Source organism: Aristolochia californica, unplaced genomic scaffold (genome assembly GCF_029961685.1).
Source record: "Aristolochia californica isolate CCGP_79_NKW_82.1479 unplaced genomic scaffold, dmAriCali1.0.hap1 SCAF_10, whole genome shotgun sequence".
In the NCBI taxonomy this organism is placed as follows: Eukaryota; Viridiplantae; Streptophyta; class Magnoliopsida; order Piperales; family Aristolochiaceae; genus Aristolochia; species Aristolochia californica.
In genome coordinates, this window is record NW_027181771.1 from 29,202,338 (window position 1) to 29,223,279 (window position 20,942).

General features: G+C 36.4%; 3 protein-coding genes across 3 annotated transcripts; 1 reads left to right on the forward strand and 2 right to left on the reverse strand.

Annotated features, from left to right (window-relative positions):
• The first annotated feature begins 5,217 nt into the window (after nucleotides 1-5,217).
• Nucleotides 5,218-9,035, forward strand: LOC137943052 (uncharacterized). Its single transcript, XM_068788749.1, has 13 exons — nucleotides 5,218-5,404; nucleotides 5,823-5,844; nucleotides 6,416-6,653; nucleotides 6,769-6,918; nucleotides 7,075-7,146; nucleotides 7,338-7,373; nucleotides 7,425-7,514; nucleotides 7,626-7,762; nucleotides 7,921-8,079; nucleotides 8,214-8,287; nucleotides 8,389-8,440; nucleotides 8,614-8,665; nucleotides 8,781-9,035. Exons 1-13 carry the CDS (start codon nucleotides 5,218-5,220, stop codon nucleotides 9,033-9,035), a joined length of 1,524 nt encoding a protein of 507 aa, XP_068644850.1.
• A 556-nt stretch (nucleotides 9,036-9,591) lies between these two features.
• Nucleotides 9,592-11,264, reverse strand: LOC137942063 (uncharacterized protein At2g39795, mitochondrial-like). Its single transcript, XM_068787741.1, has 3 exons — nucleotides 10,921-11,264; nucleotides 10,054-10,400; nucleotides 9,592-9,966 (listed from the first exon to the last, which is right to left on the reverse strand). The coding sequence occupies exons 1-3, from the start codon at nucleotides 11,182-11,184 to the stop codon at nucleotides 9,807-9,809; spliced, it is 771 nt and encodes a 256-aa protein (XP_068643842.1). The 5' UTR covers nucleotides 11,185-11,264; the 3' UTR covers nucleotides 9,592-9,806.
• A 367-nt stretch (nucleotides 11,265-11,631) lies between these two features.
• Nucleotides 11,632-16,895, reverse strand: LOC137942072 (uncharacterized). Its single transcript, XM_068787752.1, has 6 exons — nucleotides 16,652-16,895; nucleotides 15,012-15,051; nucleotides 14,682-14,750; nucleotides 12,882-13,053; nucleotides 12,513-12,786; nucleotides 11,632-12,001 (listed from the first exon to the last, which is right to left on the reverse strand). Exons 1-6 carry the CDS (start codon nucleotides 16,703-16,705, stop codon nucleotides 11,813-11,815), a joined length of 798 nt encoding a protein of 265 aa, XP_068643853.1. The 5' UTR covers nucleotides 16,706-16,895; the 3' UTR covers nucleotides 11,632-11,812.
• Nucleotides 16,896-20,942: the final 4,047 nt, after the last annotated feature.

Genomic DNA, 20,942 nt, shown 5'->3' on the forward strand with positions numbered 1-20,942 from the left:
AATCAGGAGCTAAACACAAATATAGTAAGGGTGATCCTTAGTGTTTTGAGCTACAGTTTATATGACCAACATTTCGATGGTAAGACTCTGAGAGGTTTATGGAAAATTTTAGGGACAAAGTACGGGCAAGAAATTGAGTCTAAACAGAAGTTTTTCATAGGAGAATATTTTACCTACATGATGGCAGATGGTAAATCGGTAATCGTTCAAACACATGAAATTCAGAATATTGTAGCTGAGATTATTGCCAAGGGTATTCCAATAGATGATAGAATACAAGCATATGTCCTCGTAGAAAAACTTCCTCTATCATGGTTAGACTTTAAGATCCAGATGAAGCGTCAAAGAGAACTTCCCTCGATAGATGAAGTTTTGGTTTCAATTCAAATTAAAGAAAAACACGGAAACAACACACAAAAAAACTTGGGTAATAGTTAAGAAGTTAGTGGAAAAGTGAATATCATAGAATGCACGAAGACTAACTTCACAAATAAGAAACCCAAGAAATACCTTGGTAAGTATAAACAAAAAATTCAGAAGGAACACAACAAAAGAGCATGTTATGTTTGTGAAAAATTAGGTCACTTTGCCAAAACAATGTAGACAGAGAAAAGGGAAAGACAAATGGCAAGGTGATAATACAACTACGCAAGCGAACATGATAATTATGACTACCTCAATTGGAACTAATGACATGTTAATTTTGACTAACTGAGAGATAAATCTGATGTTTAATTCAACCGATTGGTGAATTGACATAGGAGCAATTGTCCATATTTGATATGATATTTCCTCTTTTTCTTACTACCAGAAGGTCAAAGGGAGAACTATGACAATGAAAATTTTTAATGTTGCTCAAGTGATAGGGGAAGGAAAAGTAGAGTTGAATTTTACATCTCGGAACAGTCTTACGCTCCACAATGTGCAATACATGCCAAACATACGAAAAAATCTTGTTAGTGGTTTCCTTTTGAGTCAACGAGGCTATAAATTAGTATTTGAGTCAAATGAAGTTGTAATTTACCGATGAAGGTTAATGTTTCTAATGGATTATTCAAATTTTTTTGTCAAGAATATTTATGAGAAAAAAATAGTCTTATGTCATGTTAGTTGATTCTTTTGACTTATGACACAGTAGTCTTAGACACATAAATATAAATAATCTAAAAATAATGATAAACTTAGATTTAGTGGCCAAAATAATGTATATTCAAAAAATAGATGTGAAATATCATTTGTGAGATGAGTGGTAGTTTGACCACAGGAGAAAAAATTTATTTTATTACCTTTATAGATGATATGTCAAAATACTAGTATGTGTATTTGATCAAGAATAAATATGAAGCATTAGAAAATTTTAAGTAGAAAATCAAACCAAAAAAATAATAAAAAGATAGGTTAGATAGAGGAGGAAAATACAGTTTTGTAGAATTTTGAAAATTATGTGAAGAACATGGTATCATTCATGAGACGATTCCTTATTCTCCCCCAGTCTAATGGAGTTGTTGAAAGGAAAAATAGAACAATTTTAGGCACGATTAACTCTTTCTTCTAGTTCTGGTCTTCCCAACAGAATGTGGGGAGAAGCTTTACATTCAACACGAAAAATAGTTAATTGTATTCCATACAAGAACAATCATAAAACATCATATGAGCTATGGTAGGGAACAAGACCAAGGGGGGGTTAGTCAACAAAATGAAAATTTGAAGTTCATCTTCATCTTCTGCTTCAAATTTATTTCATTCATCTACATGAACTTTATCTTCAAACTTGGTGCTAGTGTGAACGAGTTCCTATGCACTAGAAAATAATTTCTAGTGTTAATGCCCCAACATGAGAAAAATATAAAAAACAAGAGAATTAGTACATTGTAAAAGTATACTTAATTAAAACATAATACTTAACCCCAAATTAGGTAAAACAAGTATGATTGCTACACAATTAAGTAATTTAATGTATAATTAAAATATATTAATATACTAATTAATTAAATTAGATATTATATTATTTAATGATTACAGTTTATTGTACATTAATGCAGTGATTACGTGAGCCAATTAACTATGCACATGATTAATTATAAAAAAATAAATAGAAACGAATGTAATAAGTTTAATTATTAATTTATTAATAACATATGACATACTTTAACCTATAAATAAATGATTAAATAGGAAAAATTGATCAAATCATAACTTTAACACACTATATATTTTTAAGTATTATTAATTAATAATATGTTTTCGTTAAATTTAAAACAATTTTTTTAATTAAAAAATTGGGTTTATTAAACCAAAATAATTGATCAAATGTTTGATTTAACAATAACCACTATTAAATCATTAATATAATACAGTAATTAAAAAATAAATAAATAAATAAATATTTTAGTAATAACACAAAATGAAGTTTTTACATGGTATTAATTAATAATATATTTCCAAAAAATTAAAAATAATTAATTGATCAAATGCGTACTGTAACTATATTTTATTTACCAGATTTAAATATCTAGTTTAATATAGTAATAAAATTTAATAAAAATAATAAATAAATAAATATACATGTAGAAGTTAGACTAAAGCGGCCATTATAGGTCAAGGATTGAGAAACGAAAGACACATTCAGAGGAAATACAAAATTTATTTTTATTCTATGAACAATTCAAGTAGCATTTTCAACTTCTCAAACCTCTACATGGTTCCCCTGTTCCCTTGTTACCATAAAACACATTAAATATTTTTATCTAGCCTTTGAAAATGGCTGCTGAAGCCTCAACCTGACCACTATTTGCTTTGAAGTGCAGAAGTGGGCATCTAGAGCAGTGTCTCACAATATCTAGTGCTTGAGGTGCCTCACTTTGGTAAAGAGAAGAGAAACCCCATATTTGTTGCAACAGTCAATGGCATCTCCATCTCTGATACTTCCACCAGGCTCTGCAATCACTGCAACCCTACTCTTGCATGCTTCCTCCACTGTATCATTCCAAGCTACAACAGAGAAATTAGTTAAACAATAAGAAATCCTCACAAGCAGTAAATGGGAAAAAAAGCATCACTAGCCAAAGCTGCTCCTTTAGCCTCTTCTCCTGCCTTCCTCATATCTATTCTTAGACTTTCCAACCGGTTTGGCTGTCCACTACCCATCCCTAGCATGCAATTATTCTACACAAAACCCAAATTACCAAGTATCATGAGTTATTCATCCCTTCTTAAATTGACATTTAATAAAACTCTAAAAGTATTTGGCAAATACATCAGACAATGGCATTGCTCTTCACATGCTTAACACACAGCCATACAAACTCTGCATCATGATGCACGCTTTCTCTTGGACTCTTTTTCTGAGACTACATTAATTTCAATATCTTGAGGTACGAAAACATCAGAATCCTGCACCAACCAGCCCCCACCAAGCTGTTTGAGTGAAAGTTTTCCAGTCTCATTCTTTTTTGCCTCAAGAATTTGTAGGATTTTTTATTTTCCATGGAGGACCTCAAGACCTTTCTTTGTATACCTGGGTGCAACCACTATCTCACAAAACATCTGTGTTTCACCATCTGTAGGGCCACAAAATTTGGAGAAAATCGAAGCCAAATTGAAAAAATCGATGCCAAAATGTCAAATTTGGAAGAAAATCAAAATCGAAATGGAGGAAAACAAATGAAATTGGGAGTTATTTTGGGGGACAAGAGAGTAGCGACAGGGAGAAGGGAGTGGGAGGCCGAGAGGGAGAGGGAGTGCGAGAGAGAGAGAGAGAGGGAGAGGAAAAAAATTCGGAGGAAGAAGAGACGAGAGAAGAAGGAGACAGAGAGGGAAGGTGCGGGAGAGAGTCGGAAAAAAAATCGACGAGGGTTCGAAGCGCCGTGCCTGCTTCATTTGGATGATTCACAATATATTGTGGAATTCGGATTCTCAAAATTAAACCGTGGAGATGATTTTTGGGTTCATTTGATTCATCAACATGAATCAAATGGTAGTGCTCCACTAACGATATCAGGAGATGAATTGAGTAATGTGGTTAAAATTCATCTCCTGCATCAGTTGACTAATTCAGTTTTGCTCAATTCATTCTAAACCTACCTGTCAGTTAAGAACGCCAAGCTTCCTTAGTCTCATATTCGGAAACACAACAATTTGCCTTCTTGTATTAAAACGCACAAGCAGGTTTGATGAATTACTCTTTTCTCTTGATGCTAGACTTGATGCGGATTTTTTTTTACGCGGGAGTCGCTTCATAACAAGGTTCTCCTACTTTCAACTCATCACTGTTGATCAGAAATTGGAACCTGATCCCGTGTATTACCGTTTTATCATCGCACATAACAAAGGATACCAACTCGTTGTTGTTCACGCTGATGTCGGGAATTTGATCACTGCGTGCCACTGGCTCTTCACCCAAAAAGCACGTCGTTGCTATTTCTTCATAAAATCCCTGTCTGTCTTGTAATAGATAGAGGAAAGCAATCAGAGAGACCTTGATCTCATCTAATCTCTAGAGAGAACTTACAACTGTGTTTTTTTTCCCAACAACAGAGTATTCGGAAGTCGCTGGACTTGGCAGCAAGATTTGGCTCATATTCTGCTAGAAGTCTTCCTGGAAGTTTTCTATATTTGACACCACCCATATTGATCCATATTGCCTGACTCAGCCCGGTGATTCTGTTGTCTACTGATCACTCTGTTGAACCATGCTGATTGCTCTGCTGGTTGGCATTGTCAAGATATTGATTTATCCGACTCAGGGATTCAGCAACGATGGAATGGTCTACGCTGGCAAATTGCTAAATTGACAGCATTACGTGGGTGTTGTTCGTAAAGTTTTCGATTACATCTGATTTCTTCTGCTCGGCTTCTCTCTGCTGTCAATCGCTGGAAGACGATGATACTGTTCTATTTCCTTAAATTATCACCAAGAATTTGATACGCTCGAGCTAAGACCGTGATTCTGTTCTTGTTGTTTCGGATTTAACCCGCGCGAGTTAACACGAGTCAGCTCGGACGGAGTCAACTCAAACTCACGAGTCATCCTGACTCGGTCATCTCAAGTTGGTCACTTCATTCCGTCTGAGTCTTCTACCCTACTCGATGTGACTCAACTTGACTCATTCACTGATTGTCAAAGCTGTTATCTGATATTTGCTATCTGCTACATTCTTGACTTTGGCTAGGTTATTACTTTGGATTATTACTCACTGACCGGTGTCAACTCGTACTATGATAAAAATTGTTTCTGTCAAAGAATTTATACTACTACAGAAGATAAAGCATCAGATGGATTATCCAAGCATCCAGACCACCTCCAACAAGAAATCTTCTATTGCTGCTACTTCTCTGACAGGTGTGGTTTCCAGTACTTCTCCATTCTTGATTATTGACTTTGGAGCCTCTGAGCACTTAATAGGTAATGATACTCTCCTAAATTCTATATCTCCTTGTTTACCTGCCAAGTTTGCCTCCATAGCAGATGGATCCTAAACCAACGTACAAGGGGTGGGGGTCTACTTGTGCTACACTTTTTATTTAAAAGATGTCTTATTTGTTAGTGAGTTTCCATTAAATATTTTATCAATTAGTCAACTAATGGAAAATTCAACTGTTCCGTCACTTTTTTTTCCCACTTCTAGCGTTCTTTAGGATCTGAAGACAAAATAGGTAATTGGTGGAGGCCGTGAAAAAGGGGGGTTCTATTATCTTGATTCACTAGCATTGAAAGCTACCACTAGTGCTCAACATACGACTCTTCAATGGCATAATAGGTTAGGACATTCTTCCGCTTAATCACTCAAATAGATTCTTACTACGTAACAATTTATTTCTAGTCTCAATTGAGAAAGCTTTCAGGTGAGAAAACACCAACGGAGGACTTATTCTCCTCGTGGTGAAACCAAGAGTGTTACCCCATTTTCTTTATTTCATACTAATATATGGGGGCCCTATGGACATCTCCAATATTTCCCGATCTAAGTATTTCGTTACATTTATGGATGATTTCTTCCGAGTTACATGTTGTTCCTATTATAAGAGAGATCAAAATTTTTACCTCTTTTTTAAGTCTTTTTGTGCCATGGTGTCTACCCAGTTCAACACTACCTTAAAAATTATTTGCTCCGATATTGCCAAGGAATATTTGTCCTCAGACTTTCAAACTTTTTGCTTGGACAGATGCATCACTGACCAAACCTCTTCTTTCTACACACCACAGTAAAATGGTGTGGACGAAAGAAAAAATAGACACCTTCTTGAGGTTGCACATGCTCTATTCCATCATAGGCATATACCTCATTTCTACTAGCCCTCGTGCCCTTCTCACCACATGTTATATTATTAATATAACCTTCTTCAGTTTTTGGTCAACAAACACCATCTTCGTGTCTTTTTCCTGGTAATAAGTTGTTCTATCTTCCTTTGATAGTTTGAGGTTGCTCTTGCTCTATTCCATCATAGGCATATACCTCATTTCTACTAGCCCCCATGCCCTTCTCACCGCATGTCATATTATTAACAGGTTACCTTCTTCAGTGTTTGGTCAACAAACACCATCTTCGTGTCTTTTTTCTGGTGATAAGTTGTTCTATCTTCCTTTGAGAGTTTTTGGATATACCTATTTTGTTCATAATACTTTCACACATACTACTAAATTGGATCCCAAGGCACTTAATATTTTTTTTTTTTGGGTACTCTCTTACTCATAAGGGATATGTCTATTACAATCTGTCCCTTTGGAAATTATTTGTTTCAAGTGATGTCATATTCTTTGAGGATCAGTCCTTTTGTTCATCCACTGGTGCCCCACCTGGTTTTTCTACTGTTAATGAGTTTCCTAAACCAATGGTGACAATTGATGACATCGCACCTCATGGCCGTATTGAAGCATTGGCCGACAATACACCTGTGGAGTCTACAGATTCATCTAAGGTAAGTTCTCCTTCCCCGCCCCTTATTTTTGGTCCTTTATTTGATACTCGGCCTATTGCTATTCGGAAAAAACCTAGGGCATGCATCCAACCTTCTACCTGTCACCCCATTGCTCAGTTTTTATCTACTCATTAGTTATCACCATCTTGTCGTCAGTTTCTTGCCTCCATTTCTTCTGTTGATATTCCTCAATCTTATCAGGATGCCCTTCAGAATCCAAGATGGAAAGTAGCCATGGATGAAGAAATGATAGCTCTTTAAGAGAATCAACATGGTGTCTTATTTCGTTACCGTTTGGTAAAAAGATGGTAGGTTGTAAATGTGTCTTCACTATCAAAAAAAATATGGATGACATGGTGGCCTGCCTTAAAGCTCGACTTGTGGCTAAAGGTTATACCCAGTATTATGGGATTGATTAGGAGGAAAAAAATTCCCCTGTTGCCAAGCTCAACTCGGTGCGTTTCTTATCATCTCTAGTTACTCATTCTTGATGGTTTGTCTTTTAGCTAGATGTAAAAAATGTCTTCCTCAATTTCGATATTAAGGAGAAAATTTATATGCAAGAACCACCTGGATATGTAGTTGAGGGGGAGTTGGTATGCCATCCTACAAAATCATTATATGTGGCTTGGTTTGATAAGTTTAGTCAAGCTATGATTGGTTTTGGGTTCATAAGGTGATCTATGGACCGTTCTTTATTTGTCAAGCATACTAATAAAGGAGTTGTACTATTAGTTTTATATGTGGATGATATTATTCTAACAGGTAGTGATTCTGATAGCATTAGTGAAGTAAAAAACAAGATATGCAATGAGTTCAAGATGAAAGACTTGGGACTTCTTAAGTATTTTCTTGGTATTGAGGTGTTTTAGTCCAAACATGGTATTATCTTATCACAAAGGAAATATGTCCTTGACTGGCTTGAAGAAACAGGAATGATGGGATATCGTCCTACTCTGTTATGGTCCTGGGTTAAGTACCTGTGTCTTCTGCTCCTAACAGGCTGGTTTTTTGGGTAGTATTGGCTAGGTGTTTAGCATTTGGTATCAAAGTGGGATCCCACATCGTAAGTTCGAATCTCGGAGGGGGCGACCTAGAGGCCAGATTAAAATTACTAGTAGGCCGTAGGAACTTAACCCAGGTCCGGCCAGTGTCGCTAGAGTGGGTCATCGCTAGAGTGGACCATCGTTAGAGTAGGCTATCGCTAGAGTGGGCAGTTGTGGTCATCGGCTCGCGAAGGTGGGGTGTGATGTTATGGTCCTGAGTTAAGTACCTATGTCTTCCACTCCTAACAGGCCAGTCTTTTGGGTAAAATTGGCTAGGTGTTTAACATACTCACACCTCCATGGAAATAAATACAAAACTATGTGTTGGCTCGAGAGAAGAAATTGATGTTGGCAAGTACTAGAGGCTAGTTGGCAAGCATATCTATCTCACTGTGACTAGACCAAATATTTCTTTTGCTTTCAGTATGGTCAAGAAATATATGCACTCATTGGCAAACATTGGAGAGGTTTCTCAGGTACTTGAAAAAGGCACCAGGATAAGGGCTCCTATATAAATATCATGGCCATCCTAATATTGAAAGCTTTGTCGATGCAAATTCGGTCGGATCACCAGATGAAAAAAAAATTACTTCGAGATATTGTACTTTAGTTGGAGGCAACCTTGTTACGTTGACAAGTAAAAATAAAGTGTGGATGTAAGATCCAGTGCAAAAGCAGAATACAAAGCTATGACACATGCGGTAAGTGGGCTTCTATGGATTAAATCTTTTCTAGCTAAAGTAGGATTCCACAAAGAAGGCCCTATGGAACTCTATTTTTATAATCAAACAGTAATTTGCATTCCCTCCAACCCAGAGTTTCATGAAAAAAACTAAGTATATTGAGATGGACTATCACTTTGTGAGAGAAAAGCTACAAGTAGGAATGATAAGCCTCAAACATGTATCAACTCATAGACAACTTGTTGATATGCTCACAAAGTCAGTCAACTCTAAAATTCTCTCTACTACATATACCAAACTAGGATTATTCGATTTTGGATGTAAGATCCAGTACAAAAGCATAATACAAAGCTATGGCACATACGGTAAGTGGGCTTCTATGGATTAAATCTTTTCTAACTAAAGTAGGATTCCACAAAGAAGGCCCTACGGAACTCTATTTTTATAATCAAATAGTAATTTACATTCCCTCCAACCTAGTGTTTCACGAAGAACTAAGTATATTGAAGTGAACTATCACTTTGTGAGAGAAAAGCTACAAGCAGGAATGATAAGCCTCAAACATGTATCAACTCATAGACAACTTGTTGATATGTTCACGAAGTCAGTCAACTCCAAAATTCTCTCTACCACATATACCAAACTAGGATTATACGATTTTTTTCACCACCAATTTGAGGGGGAGTGATTAAAGACATAAACAAGGTTGAGTGGTATTATCGTAATAATCTTAAATTTGTGTCTCTCATTTACTCTCTCTAGGATGAAGGGCATACTTATAATTTATGTACCTTTCTCATCTATAAATAAAAGGTCAAGGGGGAGGGTTGAGTATTCCACTAAAACTATTATTCTCTCTCTCTCTATTACATATAACCTAAAAGTAATATCAGGATGTATAACAAAATCCTTCAAAGAACAAGAGAAATTTTAGGATAAAATTTCCAAATACACAATCCCAAACTCATCACAAGAAAGCATATTTTCTTCCACGTTGGGTTTCGTATCAAGGATAAGTTTTCTCAAACCATTTGACGGTTGCAAATTAGTAAAAGATGCATTCAATTATCAAATTATCATATCATGGAGTCGGTATAGCAGGTAAGGCAAAGAGAAACATCAATGAAAGTTTGCCGGGATGACATTTCTGTGCTGCTTATTACTTCTCCACGAACTTCTTCACTGTTTGTAGCCAATTCAAGTATTCTCTGCTGTCTTTGTTGATCATGTACTCGTGCAGGAAATTTGTGGTGCTCGGTTTAATTCCCCTGATCTCCAGATACTTGTGGAGAGCTTTCTGTAGATTTTCGTCCAAATCCCTTCAAGAAAACAAACCACAAGTAAAGATAATATCTCCAACAAGTTTCAGATAAACAAATCTTCTGTTTTATAAAGCCAATACTTACGCAAAGTCTGGTCCTTCATATGCTAGTTTATCTTCAGAAGTCTCTTGTTCTTTAAGAGACAAACCATCAATTGAAATTTCATCGGGGAAGGCCGTGACACTAAACTCCATAATAGGCCCCTGACTCTTAGAAATGCTGACAACTAATGGGATGCTAGATTGGTTCGGATTATCATCATTCTGATCACCATCATCATCATCATCCTCGTCATTCTCACCAGTAACAAGGTCAGGCATGTGAACCTCCACAGTGATGGTCTCTCCCTGGTACTCTCTCTTTAGAGTTATAGTTTGGTCACCAGGATTATCTTCGATAGTGAAAGGAAAACCCCCTGGAACTTCCTCCACCTATCATGAGGAAAATCAAAACAAGCAGTTGATACATCAATGGCAGAAGCAACATCTAGAAAGTATATTACTTGATCTTTGGGAATAGAATACAAATTTTAACAGATTCTAATGTTCGTCCAGCACAATATTTCAAGGTTGTTTAAATAACAATACGTAGATTTCTAACCATTAAATCGTATCAGTTAATAGAATAATTCTTGACGCCGTTGGCAACTAAAGACTTAGACTCATTCTATTCTCTGAAACTAGGACTTTTTTTTTTCTCGATCAAGTAAATCAACAAAATCATGGAGACCACACCAGATAAAGATCGAAATCATTAAAGGAAAGGTGTAACATCTCTACCACTGAAGCATAGATAAGAAATAAGTTCGTGAAAATCAGGTAAGCGGCAAAAACCTGAGCACAAATTGAGATTTAAATATACAACCAAGTAAGTGTAAATAAGAGATTTAAAAAACAACCCAAAGAATCAGAAAAAATGAAGCGAAAACAAGGAAGAGCCTCGAGGGATCACCCGATCATGATCGTCTGATTCCTCTGCGCATTTGATCTCAGAGTCAATGACCTTCAATAGGTTAGCATCTGAATTTGTTGTTTTAGCGAGTGAAGAGAAATTACGAGAGCAAACAACAACCGTTCCTCTGCAAAGCTCCCGAGAGACACTATTCAGCAAATAAGAGATATTGGCTGGCCGGCAAGAGGTCGGGGTCCCAGTAACCCGAGTAACGAAAGGCGAAACCACAGAAACTGCTCGACAGAGAACGCGAGAGAAAGCCATTGTCGTCGGAAGACTCGAGGTTGCGAAGAGAAGCGGCTTCAGAGCTTGTGAAGTATCTCTTTTAGGGTTTAGCTGGGTTTTAGAGTGGTTCTAGAATCCAGACGACACCGTCACGCCGCTTGAAAAGAGGTGGGTCCTTGGGGAAAATTGATAGACGGTCCAGGTCGGAAGCGGAAGTGAGACGTCGGTTACGTAAATAATTATGATTATTTTAAAAAATAAAAAATGTCATACTTGGTATTAATTTTCGTTCTATAAGAAAAAAAAAAAAAAAAAATATTACAGAGCAAAGCAACGTAAGTTGATGAGATGGAAATGGACCCAGTAACAAACCAATAAATAAAATATAATTAAAATCAACTCTTATCGCATTTCAAATTATTAGATTGTTAAAACTAAATGAATTGAATTTAATTATTGAAAGGTAACAATTAGGATCAAAGCAACATCACAGTTCAACTCTTAAAACGGTCAAATAGTCATGGAATGCGGTTTACAGAACTTGTGTTAAGCATTATCAGTCCCGTTAATCCAAACCAAGGTTGTTGATGTACAGAGATTTACAAGACAAAATCCACCTGTAGTAAATTTGAAGTTTCCTTTCCATAAGAAACAATGACATTCCCACTCAAGGGAAGAAGTAAGCCTTCAGGAAGATTGCCAGAGCAAATTGCAAGACCAAGGCACTAACTATTACCAACATTTCTGCCCCTACAATGTAAGACTTCAGATTTACTGCAACAAAGCAAGCTGATGCACATCCAGCCAGCAGGATGATGATCCACCTCACAAACTCGACAGGTATAAGCAGCAGAATCTGAAAATTTCGTAATGGAAAACAATGGCAATCAAATATAAATTGATGTTATGCGTGAGTAATGAATACAATAAATTCAATTTCACTAAGATTTAAGTAGGTTTTATTGAAAACCCTAGGCCTTTCTTTTATTAGTTCTTAGCTAGTTAAGTGTAATTCAGTCCCAAATTCGTCCACCTCGCCCTTCTCCCACATTTGTCCAAACCCCAGCCTCTGGGTTCTATATCAGATACCCTTCTGGTTTGTGTCCTTATAATTAGTCTCACTTTTTTCTTTTTTTTCTTTTGTAGGGTCATGTGTGGAGGGAGGGACTGGGATCAGGGAGGGAGGGAGGATTGTCGGTTTGATTGTTGAAGTAAATGTGAAAGATGGCACAATCTCCCAGCCGATTCTCCAGCATTACGAAGAGCTCGTATCAAATCTAACCTTTCACATGTCCTTGTGAAAATGCATCCAAAAAAAGGTCTTCCGAAATTTAAAAGACAAAAAGCAGTTCAGGTCAGACTATTACCGAAGCAATCACAAAGATGAACATTGAGTACCCCCACATACACCAGAGGCGTATGAGACTTGCATTTGATCCAAGATATTGAAGCAAGAAATAGTAGGCAACAGGAACTGCACCTACATAACCATAGCTAACACCAGCTGCAACGTTTATTTTGCTCACATCAAAGGTCCACGTTGTGCTTTTGTCGGTTCTTTTGTCCATAAAATAAGTAGCACAGTTTCCAAGGGCAGTAAACATGAAAATCAATGTGGTGGAGATCCAAAGTGGGCCATACCTTGAAAGAACATCAATAACATCGGTAACAACAATCATGTTTGACAAACATGAAGCTAGGTACAACAAGCAAGTTACAAAAGGAGAAAAACTTACAGGTCAGGATTCTCATCAATCTTGGAAAAAAAGCTTGCATTGAGGGGGTATAGTGAACTCTTGATTCTATCAAGAACAACATCAGTATCCACATTGAAATATGGTTTGTATGATGAGATGCTGAAAACCCCCTTCCAACTAAACGTGCCCTGGTCTTCTCCACCTACATATGCTGAGAGGAACAAGGATAAATGGAAGGACCACTGAATCATAATGACAGCAATTTTTTCTACATTAAGCACAAAATTTATGCAAGTGTAACAAGAGTTACCAGCGGTGTCATTTACTTTCCAAAATATCTTTTTTTAGCAATGTCATTTATCATAAGAAGGTTATTATAGAATTTTATGAGAAGAAAAAAGTTCAAAACCAGTACAACAGCTCCAATCTGTCAAAACCTGTTAGAACCAACAAACATCCTCTCTAGCATTCCATTGGCAAAAATTGTCCTCCCTTTTGTTGAAGTTGAAAATTTCATTTTTTTCTCAACATAAAAACGAAGTAAATGAATGTTGTGAAGAATTCAAACAAACACCTTAACTGTGTGTCGATGGATACTAATGACCTCAACTAAGTTAAATAAGTTCAGATTCTCATTTTGAACCAACCGCATACCGAGCCCAAATCTGGGATCCAATTTAGACCCAATGGATCTAAATCAACTCCGACTAGACATGTTTGCAAATTGATATATCATGAGATGGTGCAATTTCCTTATATCATACATACTGTGTTGTCTTCTCATTTCAGGAAATGTATATATTAACACATTCAAAATAAGAAAGAAAGCATTATAACCAAGACCAGGCTTGTGCTCTATCTTATCCAAATCAGGTTAAATGAAAATCCATTTGGGACAACCACTACACGACCTATCTATTGTATAACCAATAGCAGCTAATCGCCACAGTAAATGGCCAAAGATATTCTCCAAAACTACCCACTGTATAATAATCCAGAATTGGAGATAGTTTCATTGAAGTTCCAGAAGAAAATAATCCCACTCATCAGCAGTTGCCAGAGAGGAAGCCCTATGGCAATGAAAGCATATTACATCATGGTTCAGCGCCTTAAGCCATCACATATAACCAATCAAAAAATGATACCATGCCCCTGAACCATGCATTTTTCAATACAATACAACAGATTTAGGTTCTCCTCTAAAAAAAAACATTGATATACAGAGCTTCAAATAATTTTCTCCTGAAATGCTTTTTTTTAAAAAAAAGAAGTATGGACCGAAGACCATATAATCTCAGGTGTACCCAATTTAAAATTTAGGCATCCAGTTCAAATGAAATGAGTTAAAAATTGATCTCTTCTTATTCTAACATTATTTATTATCTCAAGCATTCAAGTTAAAATTTATTTGATTTTTTTCTTTTTTATGAATTTTTAAAGATAAAAATGGAGGTAAAGAAAATGAAGTCAATAGCATTCTTGTATGTAAAGTAACTTTTAAAAAAAAAAAAAAAAAAAAAAAAGGTGAGTGCAGAAAGAATGGGGATTATATCTTATAAAATGAAAATTTACGGAATACCACCATATCTTTTAAATCAAAGTTCCAGCATCTACAGCATCCTGCACATTAACTTTCATCAGCAACCACACACATGACAGCAAATCATGCTTTATGACGTTTCCAACGATGAAAAAGGTTACGAGAAATTCTTCGAAAAAAGGAAAAAGAAAAATATACCACAATATATATCTTAAAGTTGAATTTTCTTATTGAAATATAAATTAAAAAACTGTATGCTTGAACTTCCGGAAAGAAAAAGGATTTTGTAAGTATCATACCATTTGAACTACCAGGCGAATGATATCCTCCACTGGCGGGTGGAAATATTTGCAAATTTGATTCTGGGACTGCAAGTAGTTAGGCAAACAGATGAAGATTACTGGATGACAAACAAAACCTAAAACTAGCAGACTGCAAGTTGGTCTAGCATGGAGTAAATAAAAGTGGGTCAGCTCAAATTATTCAGGACCATTCTAGACACAGGCTGTGATTCAAGGCTGAAATCAGAAAATAATTTTTATTTTTTAGAATGTAAATCAGACAATAATATCATGTCATCATTACAAGGAAACAACCCATTTTAAAAAATTATATTGAGATCCTTGTACCTTCATAGGGGGTGGTTTTCCTTTCATCAGAAATTACAGCCTGTAGATAAGTTGCAACATATTAGCATTTGAACAGAGGTCTACTTACAGAATCATAGAACTTTAGGACTTGTCATAAGAGCGAAATAAATGTTTAAAATAGAAGAAACTATCTCTAAGTTTTCCCAAATTGTCTTTTCTCTTTCTTAAAAACTAATTAAATTAATAAATACATGGATGAACTTTTACACCACAAATCACGGTAAACTATTGGATAGTTTTTGTTTGAATAAGCAAATAATTGTTGTTTGAAAATTAATGAATACATACTTTGGTACAAGTCCTGGTGAATAATTTACATGTAGATGCACTTAACTTTCCTTCATTAACATGAACCCAGAGGGTTCACAGCAAGGGTTTCTGGAAGGCCCCCTCAAATCCTAAGCCTTGAAAAATAGACAAGGCCCTACAGTTAACTCCCATTAAAAGGTTGTTTCAAGGACTGATGGCCATCATGTCCCTGCTGTCAACTTGTGAGTAAATAACCTCAAGAGATGTATTTTTTTATAATTTCTCCTCCATTCAAACGAATTTTGAGTGCATAGTTGATTGTGATTATCTATAGTCAAACAAGAAATCAAACAAGCATTTCCAACTGTATAAGGCCGTGCGGTTGGTCTTAACAGAGTTGCAACATATCATTTAAGAACAAAGTTCAGGAAGCCCTACTTCCACTTATCTGCCTTTCACAAATGATTTTACCTTAAGCACTTTCCTCTCTAATTGAATTATGAATGGCAATGTTTGGGAATTCTGACATACTACCAATGTTCTCGACATACACTAGTAAAATTTAGTCCAATTAAATGTGTAAGAATGTCTATTACTTAAAGGTCTCAGGTCTACAGAATAACAGTTGACTATTTATAAACTTTTCCTTTTTTCTTTCCTCTTGTACTTAATGGTTAAAGAGTACCAGACAGCAATGAAAAAAACACAATGCAACCAGAAATTCTGTAGGCCAATTAAGAGTGATTGCTCGACACACAAATACTGTACCTACGAACTTCCGCAATAAGTTAAATTTGGCATATACAACATTCTGATACTTGACTTTTTTTAATCTCTGCCAGCTAATTCGGTTTTGACCAGCAATAGAAACTCAAAAGGACACGAAAAATCGAATCTATGGGACCTATAGGTCGACAAGCAGAAACTAGGTCCAGAACTTTTCCAACAACAACAACAACAATAATGGTAAGAAGTAAAAGAAAAGAATGAAGAATGAAGCAAAAATGGTTAATCTGCGCAGAAGTATATCAAGAAAGGCACATGCAGAAATGAAACCTCTTCTCAAAATCGTCCATAAAACTGGAATAGGCATTTCCGTAAACAATGACTACATCTACTTAAGAAACTACTGGCATTTCCAACTTCAGAAAATTCGCCTTCAATTAGATGATCCAAATTCTCGTCATCAATTTTCATAGAGTGGACGAACAGTAGCTTAATTACTAAGCATTTACAAAACAAAACAAAAAAAAAAAAACTAAAATTTACGGATGATAATGCCTATTTCAAAAGAGGACAGTGGGGATTGAAAAATGAAATAACAAAATACGCATGTAATAGTCTATCAGAAAATATAACACATGACATACTGGAACGGAGCCGAGCAAATGACTGGTAGGAAGACTGCTGGCAGATTCATCCATGGTTGGAAAAGAGAGTGACGGATCACCTAATTACACGAGCAAGGAAAAAAAAAAACTCAGATCGCCATTTTGGCCTCGGATAGCGGCCGTTTTTGCCCTCCCACGTTGCGCCTTCCTTCGCGCCGAGGTCGAAACTCGAAGCTCTTATCAGAAAAGATGTAAAAGAGAAGCGAAATTGGAAACAGTTTACCGGTGAATAATCTTAAATAAAACGCCCGGTCGCAAAGAGGTAGGTAGACGATGAAAACTCAAGAACGGGCGCGATGAAACAGTTCATCCGTCCTTTTCTCAGCCGTCGATCGGTGGTACTCTTATTTGTAACAATATAAGATGAATTCCTATAACCTTTACAGGCATCTAAGGTTGGATTCACTATTTTTAATTATTTATTTCTTGTAATATCAACCTACATAAGAAGCGTTTATTATGTGCACACCGTAAACATGTATCTCCACTTTATTGACATAGGCTAGATGGTTAGAATTGGTATGTTGAAGGTTGAGTGAATGGGACACTCACTATTGTAAAGGCATCGATTGCCTAAGCTACTATAATTGGGGGGCTTGTGTGGCCAAATCGAGTTTATAAAAGGCCTATGAAGGGCAATTTCATGAAACCATTTGTTAAGGCTATCTTATTGTAAATTCCATTAGGTTTTTCCAATAGTGGATTGAGCTCCAAAGTGTGAAAACACTTTAAGATTGGACATAGTAGCTAGAGTTTGGGTTGAAAACCACTACAAATATTAATACAATTTATATATCTTATATTTTTATTATTGTATCAAACTATACAAGAAACATTAACGATATTGTAAACTCAAGAATATTGTTACTATTTGTGTTGAAATTTCTTTTAAGATTTTTTACCTTAAGAAGAAATCCTGTAAATATTTCATAAGTCCCAAAATTTTGTAAACTCTGTAATCCCTATAATCACTCGCAATTTTTCCATGTACAATTCTGTAAAATGGTTATTTAAGCCGACGGTGTTAATAAGAAATATGAGAGAAAATTGAAGTATTTTTCGACTTGGTATCAAAGCCGGAGAATCCTTCTCCTTCTCCTTCTTATCGCCGAAGAATAGAGCGAAAGCTCTGTCCCGTAGTCTCTCGTTGCCGAAGAACAGATCGAAAACTATGTTCCATAATCTCAGTCACTATTCGGAAGTTTCGTTGGCCACCGACGACCGTAACTGAGCCACCACTCGGCCTTCAATCAGAAAGCATTGCTGACCGATAACGAAGAGCCTCACCAGCGCCGCACCAGTGTGCTTCTCGATGAAGACAAACCTACTCCAGCAGACCTTCTGGACGTCACCGACGACGACAGCCGAGCCACCGCTCGGCCTTCCAGCAAACCGCCAGCCCAATCGGTGCCGGCAAAGAGGAAGAGACGCACTGTCTCGACAAAGAAGATGAGGTACAGGAAATTTTATTTTTTTCGCCTAAACTTAGGTCCCATGGTTGTTATTATTTTTGCCGAGCGACCCGGTCTCGGACCGCACCAAGATCAGTTCATGGAAGACCGAACCGGATCCATTCACGGACCATACCGGACCGAAAACAAAAACTCAAACCTGGTCAACCCAATGAATAGAAAACGGACCAGACCAATAATCGGATCGGATCAATATTTTTGGGTGATTTTTTATTCTGATCACTACCGATCTTCTTTCATCATGTCGAAGGAATCAACACCGATTATTCATGTGCAATCCAAAAACTCTGGTTTTACAACCAGCATCATTCTTACAAAAGTAAACTACGATGTATGGCCCCATATCATGGAGATGCAAATTGCAGGACGTGAAAAGTTCGAATATATTATGGGAAAAACACCACTCTCACAAGAAATGGATGCCTCCTATGCAAAGTGGTATGCTGAAAATCAAAAAGTCAAGGGGTGGTTGCTAACCTCTATGTCACCAGATATTATAAAACGCTATATTCAGTTGCGCACCGCATGTGAAATATGGAATGCTCTAGCAAAAACTTTCTATGATGGGTCAGATGAATCACAATTATTTTCATTGAATCAAAGAGTTTTTTCCACCAAACAGACTGGTCACCCTCTGTCAACGTATTATGGTGATCTTGTAAAAAAATTTCAAGAACTTGATCATCATGACATGATTATAATGAAAGATCCTGACGATGTTATCGCTTATAGAAAATCCGTTGAAAGATTGCGTGTTCACATTTTCTTAAACGGATTGGATGCAAAATTCGAACAAGTCCGTGGCGAAATTCTTAGAAAATACCCGATATTGGATCTTGAAAAAGCATATGCTTACGTATGTCGTGACTCTATTCGTCGAACCACTTTAAATAGTAAAGTTGATCGTGTTGAGTCATGCCTAAAATAGCTAATCGAACATCAGGATCTCAAAATAACAACTATGAGGTTGGAACAGTAAAACCAAAGCACATTTGTACGCACTATGGTTAGATTTGGCATACAAAGTCACGATGTTATGAACTTATCGGGTATCTAGAATGGTGGGATCCTATCAAATAATCATGCTTCCGTTGAAGTAGCAGAACCTTCCACCTCTCACACAACTAAGAATGCATCAGATAAGTGCTACATCTGGTAAGGTTCTTAATACTTCCGTTCCTAGTAGAAATAATGAATGGATAATTGATTTTGATGTTACTGATCATATGACCTTTGACAATCATCATGTTAAAAGTATGAAACCATCTAAACAACATATCGCATTGACAACAAATGGTACTCCCTCTCACGTTATTGGAGAAGGTTCCATCACCCTTACTAAAAATCTAAGTCTTGATTCTGTATTAGTTGTTCTAACACTCAATCATAATCTATTATCAGTTGCTCATATAACTCATACTCTGCATTGTATTGTGATTTTTTGGCCCAACCTTTGTGTTTTTAAGGACATTCGAACTCAAAAGACAATTGGTTATGGTACTAGAAGGGGGAAACTCTATTACCTTGATCTGTTGCTAGAGAGTTCTCATCAGTTAGCCCAAACATTCTCCATAAAGAATAAATCTGTAGATTTTGAAATTTGGTTATGGCATAAACGGTTGGGTCACTTATCCTTTGGTTATTTAAAGAAATTGTTTCCTAAACTTTTTGCAAAATTATATGTTTCAAATTTTATATGTTCCATTCCAAATAAGCATGAATAAGAATCCAACACCCTTTATGATTATTCACTCTGATGTATGGGGTCCAGCAAATATAAAATCATAAGTTTACCTGTTTTGTCGAATCTGCCACCTAGAGTTTTTGGGTGTATAGCCTTTGTTCACCTCTATAAGCCATTGAGAAATAAATTGGAACCTCGAGCTCTAAAGTGTGTTTTTGTTGGTTATGCTCAACATCATAAAGGTTATCGTTGTTATCATCCTCCCTCTCGTAAATTGTATGTCACTTTTGATGTGGTATTTCACGAAGATAACAAGTATAAATCTACTCCCGAGTCTTTAATACAGGGGGAGAACATGATTGAATTGAAGACCATTAATCATTATTTGGACACCTTAGATACTACAAGTGGTGAGTATTCAGATTACAGCAGTAAGCATCAAAATGATACAAATGAGCATGATTCACAGGATGGAGACAGATAAGACCAGATGGAAGTGATGAAATCAGAATCTTAGCTGACATCTTCCCCCCTTCATAGTGTACCAATGGATTAATTGCTTTCTGAGTCCGAGTCCATGTCTAAGCCTCAGGTAAGTTCCGAAACTCAACTACGAGTGCTACCTCATCGAACTACAAGAAGAAAATCTAGAGTCAATTATGAACCTCTTCTCACCTCTAAATCTCAGTATCCCATGCATAATTATGTGTCTTGTCATAGATTGTCAAAGGCAAATAAAGTATTTGTGAATCAATTATCTGCTATATCTATTCCTAATAGTGTGCATGAAGTCTTGAAAGATCCTAAGTGGAAAGAAGTTATGAATGAAGAAATGAGGTCACTCCAAAAGAATTCAATATGGGAAGTGGTTTATCTACCTATAGGAAAGAAACCAATTGGATCCAGGTGGGTATTTACCGTCAAATATAAAGCCGATGACACCATTGAAAGGTTCAAAGCAAGGCTTGTTGCCAAAGAATATACTCAAACCTACGAGATCGACTACATGGAGACATTTGCACCAATGGCCAAAATCAATATTGTTCGGATTCTGCTATCTCTGGTTGTGAATCTTGACTGACCCTTATATCAGTTTGATGTTAAAAATATATTT